The sequence below is a fragment of the Natator depressus genome, chromosome 9 (assembly GCF_965152275.1).
Source record: "Natator depressus isolate rNatDep1 chromosome 9, rNatDep2.hap1, whole genome shotgun sequence".
Classification (NCBI taxonomy): domain Eukaryota; kingdom Metazoa; phylum Chordata; order Testudines; family Cheloniidae; genus Natator; species Natator depressus.
The window spans coordinates 96,541,453-96,554,410 of NC_134242.1; the positions used below are offsets into that span (position 1 = coordinate 96,541,453).

At 43.3% G+C, this 12,958-nt stretch overlaps 1 protein-coding gene across 1 annotated transcript in view; it reads right to left on the reverse strand.

Annotated features, from left to right (window-relative positions):
- ADGRG4 (adhesion G protein-coupled receptor G4) overlaps positions 1 to 1,103 on the reverse strand; it is a 71,131-nt gene extending 70,028 nt beyond the window's left edge. Inside the window, exon 1 of the mRNA XM_074963203.1 lies at positions 539 to 1,103. Coding sequence (XP_074819304.1) covers positions 539 to 755 — 217 coding nt within the window. The 5' untranslated portion in view covers positions 756 to 1,103. The remainder of the gene's footprint in view (positions 1 to 538) is intronic.
- Between the last annotated feature and the right edge of the window lie 11,855 nt (positions 1,104 to 12,958).

Genomic DNA, 12,958 nt, shown 5'->3' on the forward strand with positions numbered 1-12,958 from the left:
GTGCCACTGGAGGATGCTTGTACGCTGGGGTGATCCTCCTGCGGCCAGTTATGCCAGCACTCAAGTTGCTCTGCACCAGCAGCAGTTTGGTGTTGATGGGCCCTAATGGAGGTCAGAATCTGGCCCAGGTTGTTTCTGTGGTTTGGTCTGGTTTTCTGAACCTGGATAGCCATGAAACTTAGCATCTGTACGTTACATAGGAGTTGTTATTTGTAAATGCAAGTGAAAAAGCCAACAATGTTTGTCTAGTGGTCATGCTAGGTCCAACGTTAAGCTCTGAAGGAATTACAATTTATAGTGTAACTAAATTCAGTTATTTTCAAAGTGTCTCTGTACAGCACTTTAACATTCTTGGCCTCAGACAGTGTAACAGGTGGAAGCTGTGAAGCTTGTAGATTTTACTTTTCTTTGTCATTATATATCGCTGTGCAATGGCAAAATGTCATTTCCAGGAGATTTCTATATTTCATGCTACATATGCCTTGTTTTTATCACTACCTATATCCTCAGGGAGAAAAAATGATTGCTCACTACTCACCGCAGCGTAGATGAAGGTCAGTGGTTGGAACTATGTTGTCAAAGTGCCAATAATCCTCCCTCCAGCTGATGATATTTCCTGGGGAACACTTCTTTAACTCACTCAGCTCTCTTATTCTGTCCCACAGTTGAAAGTAGTACAAGCTGCCAGTGAAGCTGCTCCTGCCCCGAATGATGTAGCCATTCTGCACCAAGCTCCCGTCGGGTTCCAGGCACATGGTTCCGTTAATCACTTTATCAGACAATAGGTTGCCATTGTGGTAGACTTGCAGCAGTCTCTTATTACCATCCCATAGGCAGCACACACTGTGCCATATAAAAAGAGTTAAAGCAAGCTCAATGTCTATCTTTGTGCCAAAAAGATACAGCCTTAGATGTTTGTTTTCACTGCTGAGTCCGAGCTCGAGACCATTTATGTCAGTGGAGTTGCTGTAGTTTGTATGGTATGAAAATGCAGTCCAAGAACTGACATTTGTGGTTCTGTTTAGATCAATGAACACAGTGAATTGGCATAGTGGGGGATGCTGTTGTTGGCCAAGGATACATACTTATCATTCCTTCCAAATAAATCCAGTTTTTTTCCTTTCAGGAAATTTGTTTCTGTAAAAATGTGGGAGGGGGGTGTGAAAAAGAAGAAGAAGAAATCTCACTTTTCAGAGAGAAAACTGCAACATGACCTCATTCAGGTACTTTTCTATTAGGATAATTGCTGCATGTAAATGGATTGTGCACATCCCATGACAGCCGTTTTCCAAATCACTCTCTTTAGCAATATCACAAGATGATCAAAAAATTAAAGGGTTATTCTATTTCTGGCTCCTTCTCTCTTTGAAATGCAGAGCTGAGGCCTCCTACACCACTGACAAAGAGAGCCTAAGTGGGTCTGATTAAACAAAGAAAAGCCAGGGATTTCAAGTCTGTTAAATTGAAATGGGCACAAAATTCAGCTCTGGATTTCAGATGCCCCAACACTGAGTGCAGGTATTTGGATCCGAGGTCTTGCTTCAGCCCACTCTGAATATAGGAGCTATTGGCAGAATTTGGATCTGGGTTTGGAATTCAGCTCACACACAAATTTCAGTGAGACCCCATGGGTGCATGTTAGGGCAGAATTTGGCCACATGGGCCTCATTCTCTGTTCTGCACTGGCCCTTTTGCCCTGCCAAGCCAGTTATGTACTATAGGAGGTCCCCCGCTACCCAGTGGGAACGAATGGCTGGCCACGTCCTCATCGCTCCCAGTCCCTTTGCACCATCAGAGAGGTGCAAAGGAGCCATAGCAGAATGGAGAACTGAGGGTCATAGGCGCTGACTCTGTGGGTGCTCTGGGGCTGGAGCACCCACAGGGAAAAATTAGTGGGTGCTATGCACCCACTGGCAGCCAAGCTCCTCCTCCTCCTCCTCCTCCTCCCCTGAGCACACCGCGTCCCCGCTCCTCCACCTACCTCTCAGCGTTTCCTGCCTGGCTGCCGCCAAACAGCTGTTTGGTGGCATGCTGGGAGGCAGTGGGAAGAGGCGGGGCCAGGGCGGGGATTTGGGGAAGGAGTTGGAATAGGGGTAGGGAGGGGGCAGAGTTGGGGCGGGGACTTTGGGGAAGGGCCACATGGAAGGGGTGGAGTGGGGGCAGGGGTCGAGCACCTAGGGGAAAGCAGGTAAGTCGGTGCCTATGCTGAGGGTCTTATATCCTTGACTTCTATGGGCACATTCATGCAAGTGACAATAACAGGATTGGGCCCTTTGGGAGTATTCAGAAAAGTTGGGATAGTTTTCTTCTTAATTTTTTTTTTTACACTTGTTAGCTCTTGCTGCCCTTATCTCCTTAGCCCTAGTGTTGCAGTATTGTCAGCATGTCTGTAACAATCCACCTGCCCAACCCTGGGTCAGAAAGTTCCTGATTTTGCAACCTTTAATTAGACTGAGTAGCAAACAAATAGTCCCACTGGAATCATCACCTTGCCATAACCTTTCCCAAATGTGTATAAATTAAAATCCCCAGTCCTACACAAATTAGGAAAGCCTGTAATGTTTGCTGCAGTTCAGTCATAGGTGCAAGCCTGGGTACTTCCCTTCCAGCTGTTTGCATCAGAGAAGCCCTGGCTGCCAGCACAATGCAGAGAACCTCTCTTCAGCTATGCTAGAAACAAGAGGCACTCGTACCCTGCCATGGCTTCCTAGAGCTACACTCCCAAAGATGAAGTCATTACTCAGTGTGGGTGCTTGCTGCTGCTAGCTGTTCCCAGCACCTGACTGTAGTCATTAAATATTATGAAGTTGGTTAGGAAGAAGGGTCGGAATATTTTGTTGCTTCTTTTGTCTTTATGATCTGTTTAGAACCTAAATAAGCGCTAATGGAAAAAGAACACATCAGCTGCAATCCAGCAATAAAACTCTGTTTCCCTTCCAAAAGCCCAGAGTTAAGGTGGCTGCTGCCATCAGAGAATTAAGTTAAGCTGCAAAACTGAACTCTTTATTCTATACAAAGCCCCACAGAACATAGAACACCAGTACATGACATTTATTCATATAGAAGCATCCAGTTTTCTGTCCTCACCTGAGAGACGCCATGAGCCAAATTCTCTACTGGTGTAAATAATCACTGCTCCATTTGGCCCATTAACACCAGCAGATAATTTGGACCCTTGTATGTAGCAAAGCATAGGGACAATGAGGCCTATTTAGATCCGAAGTATAAGTCAGACCGTCTGTGGAGTGATGATTTACAGGTTTGCCTTACTATCGTCCTAACATGTTTACATGTTATTTATTTATTCCTCTTAGGAGAGAACTGCTATGGGGGCTGAAGCCTTTACTACCATATCTCAATGCTTTTTCCAATCCCTTTCTCTAATGACATCATTTACACCAAACCCTGATTGCTAGCCATGCACAGCAAGCATTGTAAATCCCCTGAGTCAAACCAGACCTGTAAATCTCAAGTGATTGTTTGTACTTTGAATAAAGGTTACACACGTCATGAACTTGTGAAACCAGGAGACACTTCCCCAATTCTGCTACATATGCTTCAAATCAGAAGCACTGATTGAATTATGGTCTAACTCTCTGTGGCCAATTAAAACTGAAGCGTTGCTTTTCTACCAAAGCCTCTTTCTCCCACGGTGTCAATAAAGTATTACTGTGATACATAATCACAGCCTGGCCTGGTATCTAATGTGTGAGAGAGTCCCTGAATTCCAAAGCTCAGGTCATTGTACCAACCTCATGTTCTAGTATGCTGGTCCTGATCTCATTTACACCAGTGCAACTCTATTGGTTTAAATTGAGTTACTCCTCATCTACACCAGTCCAGATTAGAATCAGGCCTGTTGGCCTGCATGTGGTGTCACCATTAACACCTGTGAGTAAGGGTGTATGGGAGTTGAAATCAGAAAGGCAGCATTTTACACCCACTGGGCTGAGGTGTAAATGAGTAAATAAGGCTCAAGGCACAGGAAAATCTGGGCCCTTATATCTAAATTGGTTGGTTTACAACATAGAGCCCAACCCAGCAGTGGGAATCCCCATGAACATACTTCTGGGCATGAAGTCAGTGGACATTTCGCCTGTCAGGACTGCAGAATAAGGTCTATAATGGAGTCATAGAAGGGGACAGACAGAGGGAGATCATCATTTTCAGCCCAAGTAGAGTGGATTCAGTTCTCAAACAGCGCAAGAGAACACAGCACAGATCTTGGTCATCCTTTGCATAGTTATAAAAGGGCTCTGAATCCAGCTACCTGGAATTCCCCCAGTCTAGGGTAACCCCCAGGTGGCATTAGGTTGGCAGAACTCTTAGGCTTTAAGCTCAGAAGGAACCATCATGATAATCTAATCTGACCTCTGCATCCTTCCTTTGTGGGTGGCCAGGGCACTACTATGCTCCAGCAATCTCCAGATCATAGAGCAATCCCTTAGGAGCCACTGCAGCCAACCATAACTTACATCAGCCCTCAGGCTGCTCTAAACTGCATCAGGAGTTAATTTGACCTTTGGCCAGTTCTGAGACTGGGGCAGGAGTGTGAGTGAAGGTAGTGTAAATCCATCTCTTCCTTGCTGTGAAGAACACAGCTCCGCAGCAACTGAGGCTACATCTACACTACAGCACTTACAGTGGCACAGCTGCACTGCTTGTGGTGGAGACACTCTACGCCGGTGGGAGGAAGCTCTTCCTTAGGCTTAATAACTCCTGCCTCCACGAGAGGCAGCAGCTATATCCATGTGAGAAGCTCTTGCTTCATGGTGAGAAACAGCTTTGCAGCTGCAGTGTTTGCACAACATATGGCAGCAGAGGCTAGATCCTGCCCTAGGTGGAAGCAGCCAACATAGCAAATAAGAACCAGGACACTGGCAGATACATCCAGCTGGTACCAGGCAGGATCCCTGAGGGCAGGAAGTGCTGCTGAACTCAATTTCCTGCTCCTTACAGCAGGTGCAAAACATGCCTTGTCCAGCTGCTGACTAGCACTTGCTGTTGACTGCAGCATATGCCAGCAGCCAGCTGGGGCAGGGTGACCGGCCAATTACCTCTCTCCCCCTGGGTGCTAGTAGTAGAGGTTCTTCACACCCCCCTCCCAAGTCCTTGTGGACCAGCCAGGGGGCTTCAGCTCAGAGTCAAGGGTTTACAGATAAGAAATAACTATACCTGAGAGAAGGAAAAGACTGGCTGTGACAATCAGGCCATAAAGAAACTTGTCAGGAAAGTGGTGTACAGGACTCCACACAGGTGTCTTCATTTCTAGACATATTCTGAAAGAGATGGTAACACTTTATTCATTGCACTTTAGGAATTCAAAACCCTTTACACAGATGACTAAACAGTATAATCCTCATATCACAGATGGGAAAAGTGAGGCATAGACAGGTGAATGACTTGCTCAAGATCATGAAGAGAGTCAGTGGCAATCATAAAAAAAACAACCCAGGTGTCCTGACTTCCAGTCCCCTGTCCTAACCTCTAGACTTGCTGCCTTCTTATAAAGCAAGACATCCCAGTTAACTCATGACTAAAAAAAATCGCAGTTAACTCATGCGATTAACTAAAAAAAAATTAATCGCAATTAATTGCAGTTTTAATCGCACTGTTAAACAATAGAATACCAATTGAAATTTATTAAATATTTTGATGTTTTTCTACAGTTTCAAATATATTAATTTCAATTACAACAGAATACAAAGTGTACAGTTCTCACTTTATATTATTTTTATTACAAATATTTGCACTGTAAAAATGATAAACAAAAAATTAGTATTTTTCAATTCACCTCATACAAGTACTGTAGTGCAATCTCTTTGTTGTGAAACTGCAACTTACAAATGTAGATTTTTTTTGTTATGTAACTGCACTCAAAAACAAAACAATATAAACCTTCAGAGCCTACAAGTCCACTCGGTGCTACTTCTTGTTCAGCCAATCACTAAAACAAACAAGTTTGTTCACATTTACAGGAGACAATGCTGCCCTCTTCTTATTTACAGTGTCACCAGAAAGTGAGAACAGGCATTTGCATGGCACTTTTGTAGCCAGCATAGCATGGTATTTACTTGCCAGATATGCTAAACATTCGTATGCCCCTACATGCTTTGGCCACCATTCCAGAGGACATGCTTCCATGATGATGACACTCATTAAAAAAATGTGTTAATTAAATTTGTGACTGAACTCCTTGGGGGAGAATTGTATGTCCCCTGCTCTGTTTTACCTGCATTCTGCCATATATTACATATTATAGCAGTCTCGGATGATGACCCAGCACATGTTGTTCATTTTAAGAACGCTTTCGCTGCAGATTTCACAAAATGCAAAGAAGGTACCAATGTGAGATTTCTAAAGATAACTACAGCACTCGATCCAAGGTTTAATAATCTGAAGTGCCTTCTAAAATCTGAGAAGGACGAGGTGTGGAGCATGCTTTCAGAAGTCTTAAAAGAGCAACACTCCGATGTGGAAACTACAGAACCCGAACCACCAGAAAAGAAAATCAACCTTCTGCTGGTGGCATCTGACTGAGATAATGAAAATGAACATGCGTCAGTCCGCACTGCTTTGGATTGTTATTGAGCAGAACCTGTCATCAGCATGGATGCATGTCCCCTGGAATGGTGGTTGAAGCATGAAGGGACACATAAATCTTTAGTACATCTGGCACATAAATATCTTCCAACATTGGCTATAACAGTGCCACGCGAACGCCTGTTCTCACTTTCAGGTGACATTGTTTGTCTGAGCGATTGGCTGAACAAGAAATAGGACTGAGTGGACTTGCAGGCTCTAAAGTTTTACATTGTTTTATTTTTGAATGCAGTTATTTTTGTACATAATTCTACATTTGTAAGTTCAACTTTCATGATAAAGAGATTGCACTACAGTACTTGTGTTAGTTGAATTGAAAAATACTATTTCTTTTTTTTAAAGTGCATATACATGTAATCAAAAATAAATATAAAGTGATCGCTGTACACTTTGTATTCTGTGTTGTAAGTTAAATCAATATTTGAAAATGTAGAAAACATCCAAAAATATTTAAATAAATGGTATTCTATTATTGTTTAACAGTGCGATTAATCGCGATTAATTTTTTTAATCGCTTGACAGCCCTAGTTTTTATATTTTCAGTAACAACCTTGCTTGCTTCCAATTTAGACCATATTTTGGAGATTCTGTGATCCCCTAACACGACTGAAATTTAACTCTTGTTAGCAAAATTCGTGTTAACTGTGTAAGTCTAGGTTGGTATCTTCAAAGGAGCCTAAGAGATTTAGGTACCCAAATCCCATTGAATTTCAGTGCTCTCTAGGTTCATTTGAACCTCTTAGCCCTAATGTCTTAACTCAAGGACATAGATAACGCTGTGTATTAAAAATGGTTTGTGCCCAGGAGACAACTAGGATCAAGTTTAGAAGTTTCTTGTTCCTATTCAAATATATTTTTTTCATTTAGGTCAAAGTCCTGGACCTTGCAACATTTAAATATTATTAGCAAATAATTTGATACTAAAAAGATGTTACGTGTAGTCTGTTCCTTGTGTTGCATATACCCAAGACTCTTCAAAGCAGATGAAAAGTGAACTGGTAACCTCCATCCGTTTCCTAACAGACAGTTGTTATAACACATGAACACACTGCAGACGAAATTATTGGCTAACTCTATCAACATTACTGGATATATCACACAGATTCCTGGGAAGCCGGGACTAGAATGCTGCTCTTTCATCTTCCCAAAACGTCTCCGGGGCTAGATTCCCAAAGGGGACTTTGGCTGAGCATTGCAGCACCTAACTTTTAGTTACCCTTCTGCCAAATGGAATTCACAACCCTGAATTAGGGCACCCAGGCTCCCTATATACTGCATGAGGGTAGCTAGGAACTTTAAAAGGATTCACAGAAGCCCACATGCTGAGTGGGGAGCTGCCTAAGCTAGCCAACAGGAAATGCTGAGGAGAGGGGTGGGGGCCAAACCCCACTCCTCAAAGGGAATTAGAGGCCTGAGCCTTGGCGGGAGGGAGGTGCCTCTGTCCACCCAGGATTCACAGCTGTGAACCCTCTCTGGGAGTTAGGTGCACAAACCAGGTCAGTCCTTTCTCGAGAAAAACCAAGGAGGAAGAGACTGTGAAGATCATATCTCCCTTCTAGCCCAGTGGTTAGAGCACTCACCAAGCATGTGGGATACCATTCTGCCTGATGTGGAGCAGGGTCTTGACCCCAGGTCTCCCACCTTCCAAGTAAGTGGCCTCACCACTGGGCTGTGGGGTATTCTGAGGTGTGGCTCTCTGTCTCTCCTGTTGAAGTTATTCCCCTCTATACTACAAAATTAATTCACTAGGCCAGAGAGACAGAGAGCAAACAAGAACAATTGACTCTAGAGCACAGAGATTAGGGCACTCAGAGAGGATTTGGGAGATGCACTCCCTGCACCACCAACCTCTGTGTGTTGTGGAGGGCCCAATCCAGTTGATGTGCTCAGAAGCTGCCTTCGAGGGCATCAGCCAGATCAGGCCTTGCAGGCGAGATAGGTGGGGGAGAACCTACCTTGTGAATCCTGCTGTGAGTTAGAGGAGCTGAGCTGCTTGACAGTGTCAGGGCTGAGGTGACTGTGTGCATGCCCTCCACCAGAAATGTAGGCATCTAGAGGACGGTTCTGTGGAATTCAGGTACCTACAGGGTTAGGTGAGCTGAGCATTGGTTGAAACAAGTGGTGCCTTAATGTTGGATTTAGGTGACTAAGTCCACCTTATGAATCCATCTGCAGGCCTCCATCATGGCACTAAAGATCTTGCTTCGGTGCAAGTAGCAGATTCATTCTTCTCTAGTGTAGGAGACGCACACGGTACATTGCAACTTCTGAACCAGCACAACTGGCACTCGGGGGCTGATCAGGCCCTTTATGCAGTGATGTCGTTGGGCATCATGAACTTGCTTCTGCTCCTACTGAAGTCATTGGCAAAACTCTCACTGACGTCAGTGGAAGTTACAGCATGCTCAGCACTTTTGAAAATCAGACCAGATAATTACGTAAGTTACCTAAATGTGGATCTTTGAGCCTAACAACATAGGCCTCTACTTTTGCAAATCTCAGCTTCAGTGTCCCAGGCTGACAGCTGGGCAGCTCACAGGAGCATTACATTCATTCAAAAACGATTCTTTAAAGTACCATAATGTTTCCACCCAATGGGCTTGAATGGAGATAACATGTAAGGACAGTTACTGATATGCTTAAGTGTTTTTAGCATCAGGACCTGTGTCTATACTGTATTTGTAAACATCATGATTTGATTAGATTGAACAAATAATTCTTCACTACTGAGCTGCACAAACAATTTAAAGTGGGGTAGGGGAGCCATGTTAGGAACACCAGCTGAGGACTAGGCCCTACTTTTTTTTTTTTTTTAAATTTAAGAAGGAGAGGAAGAAAAGTCAATCTTTTAATTTAGCACAGAATATATGGGAAAGAACTAAGTCAAACAAAATCAGCTTTTCTCATTTTTAGGCCTTGAATGCACACAAACTTTCACCAGTTTAGTAAATCTGATGCCACTATTATTTTCGTTTAAAAGAGGCTTATAGTTCTGTTCAGCTTAAACCTGTTCTCAATAAATTTAAGCTAAACCAAAGCAAGCCTGATTTAAACTGAAATAAGTGGGTCTACAAGAGCTTCGCACCAGTTTGACTAAGTCAGTTTAAAATACCTTAGTTAAAGCTGTGCTATTCTGTGTCTAGAAAAGCCCCTAGCTGCTAGCTTTGTCTCTTGGAAGTTCAGGAAGGTGCTGAACACTCCTGTGAGTTGTCAGCATTTCCCACTTTCACTTCAGTGGGACTCAAGTGCGAGCTCTGCAGGATCGAGCCCGTAATTAACAATGTTGTATTTAACTTGTAAACTGTGGGGCCAGATCCTCAGCAAATGAAAATTGTCATAGCTCCAATAAAATCAGTGATTTCAAGGGAATGTGCAGATTTATGCCAGCTGAGGACATTGCCTTGCATTCTGTGCAAATAGTCATTACAATCTGAGCACTGTGAAAATGGAAATGGTCCCTCTATAGCCAGATTAACTAAACATAAATTTAGTTTAATAAAGCAACTGAGCTAATAATAGATATCTGCACAGTTACAGTGAAAAAAGCAGATTGCTGCACTTGTGAAACTAGTTTAAAAGATTTTATAAAATGTAGCAATTAGACAAAAATTGTTCAACTTTCTATTTAGTGTCTGACACAAGCAGTTGTTCTTATACATTTACTCCATTTATATATAAAAACTTTATAGCCATTACAAGATACTTTTCAAAAACTCACCTGGTAGGGAGGCAGCAAATGAAAATCAAGGTAGATTTTTGCCAAACGCCGCACACATGTCACCCTTTCAAACAACAAAGTGCATTATTGGCACAAAGAGGAAATCTGATGGGATGCTTTAAAGCTTTAAGTGGATCAGCTAGTGAATAGCAGACCATCTCCATTTTGAGTTCTCACCCCTTAGAGTTATTAAAAAATCTGCTGTAACAACAAACCTGTCTGCCTGCCTTCTCCTTTATTACCCTACCTGTGATTTGTTGACTCCTGCCATACCATTTCACTGACAAATCATTTTGTCCTTCTCTGCAGCCTATACGACATCACAGGCATATCCATGGGGGATAAAATTTGATATGCGTTGAAGAGCGAAGTCCAGAGTTTACAACATTGTCAAATGTCAAGTGGAATTGAAAAAGATGTGCTAAGGCATCTTCTGCTTGGTTCTGTTTAGAAAGTGACAGAGGTCTGAGTAGTGGCTTCAATTTCCCCAGAATGGTTCTCCACCCTCTTCTCTCTGTGCATTACTTCTTAGCAAAGATCCTCTCCTGGGCCCATCTGCCCTTCCAATACTTCATTCTCCCCACTACTTGGTTCTAAAACCATTTAATTCTGCCAGCTGCCAGGAAAGACTCTATGGATCAGAGGCTGACAGTCTCTCAAAAGAGTACCATCAGGTTATTTTACTCTCTCTCCATGGTATCTAGGTATCTGATACAGTATGAAGATTGACATAACATTTTAATTCAAGATGGACAGGTTCTTGCCATCCTAGAGCTTGGCATTTCTTTACCTCTTCCTCTCCACTTGGCATCTCCATCTTCCAACTGCTGTTATTGTTCGTGGGCTTTGGAGAAAAAGTGAGGTTTGAACAGAGCCCTGAAAGGAGTCTGGATGGAGCTCATTCGTGTCTCCTTCTGAGTGGATAGTATCCCGCCCAGAATGCCTTGCCTCTTGCTCCCGAACTTCACACTCTAGTTAGCTCCCATTGCTGGACCTGAGCAGGGAAGGAGCAGCCAGGCAGGTGAAGGGGACCCATTACTGGGTCCCCCATTCAGCAAGAGGCCTAAACAGGCCCCAGCTGCCTCCAGCTTCCATCCAATCCTCAGCCACGCTACCCATCTGCCTCTGTCTTTCCCCAGGCATCCCACCCTAGTTCCCACAAAGCCTCCTTCCTTAGGTACCCCCATTTCTTCCACAGACACCTCCCACAAGCCCCGCTGTCTCCAGCTTCTCCCTTGAGCTCTCCCCTGGACAGCTCCACAAACCTAACTACACCCAGTTCCCAGCTACTTTGGCTTCCCCCTGGATACCCTCACAAACCCATTGCCTCCCTGACTGCTGCCTTCCAACACCCCCTACTCTCCAGACCCCTTCAGGTCTCATCCACCTGCCACAGCTGCCAAGCCCTGTGCAGTGCCATGTCCTGCTCCCACCCCTGCTTGGGCAGGGTTGTTGACCTTATGTTGAAGTTTATGGCCATACAAATTTATGGATATGCAAATTATTTAAAACGCTATACTGCAGATATACAAAATATTTAATAAGCTAAATTGCCTATTTTGAAATAATTTGCATGAACTATCCCTCAAGGAGCTGCACAACACTTGGCAGCTGTGTTCAGGTACTCTCCAAATGTAGCCCTGCGCAAGGCTTTTAAAAGCCACCTACAGGTTGTACCAGTTAAGACTTTATGGCTACTTTGCATCCCTAGAGGAGCAAGTGTTTTTATTGTGATTTCTATGTACTGTTACACAAAGCACACAGAACAGCACACAGAACTTCCCTTTCTCCCCCTTACCATACCCCTCTATTTGTTTTTCTGGTGTTTAGTTCAGAGGTAGGTTTAATCACATTGACATTTTTACTGTGCTTTAAATAATGTTTTTTTTTAATTTACTAGAGGTGATTGAGAGAGCCTGGAGAACCATGCTGGGATAGGCTTTGTTAATATCAATTACCCGTCATTCTGACAAGTTACATAAGAGGTCTGGTGTAATAGCCAACAGCCCCAGGTCCTCGAGTGAAAAATCTCTTTGGGAAGATTAGAGAAAGACGTGACACAAAAAGCTAAAAAATCTCCATGTGAACTAAATGTAATGAAATGAAGCTTGTACAAAATGGGTCCACCACAAAGACCACGTTTGGCTGTTCAGACCCAAATAGAATGTTCAGTTGCACTATCCTTCTTAGGGTGTTTTTGCTCCTCTTTGGATATGCAAAGATTTTTGCCATGGAGGTTGCTATGGAGATTTTTTAAATCTTCCAAACTTCAGTGTACTGTAATTATGTCGAAAGCCTGTCTGCTGGGAGTCTGATTGTCAGAATGAGGAATGCGGGTGTCTGGTTCACTAGCATATCTTGCCACCAACCATTTTATTGAAATGAAAAGATTCATATGCCCCGAGCCTTAATAGCTGCTTTCTGTTTCTGTTAGACCTTTCAGCACAGAATGGCTGTCCTCCTTCCCAAATAACTCCATGAATCATTGTCTAAGTAAATGGGTGTGCCCTTTTCAGAATACCTCAACTCTGCATTATGCATCAGTTAATGGTGTTTGGAGAACATTCATTTCCCAGTTGGCCTGAGCTTCCTTTATACAGCTGGACATTTATATTTGATCCCCAAACTAAACTATGT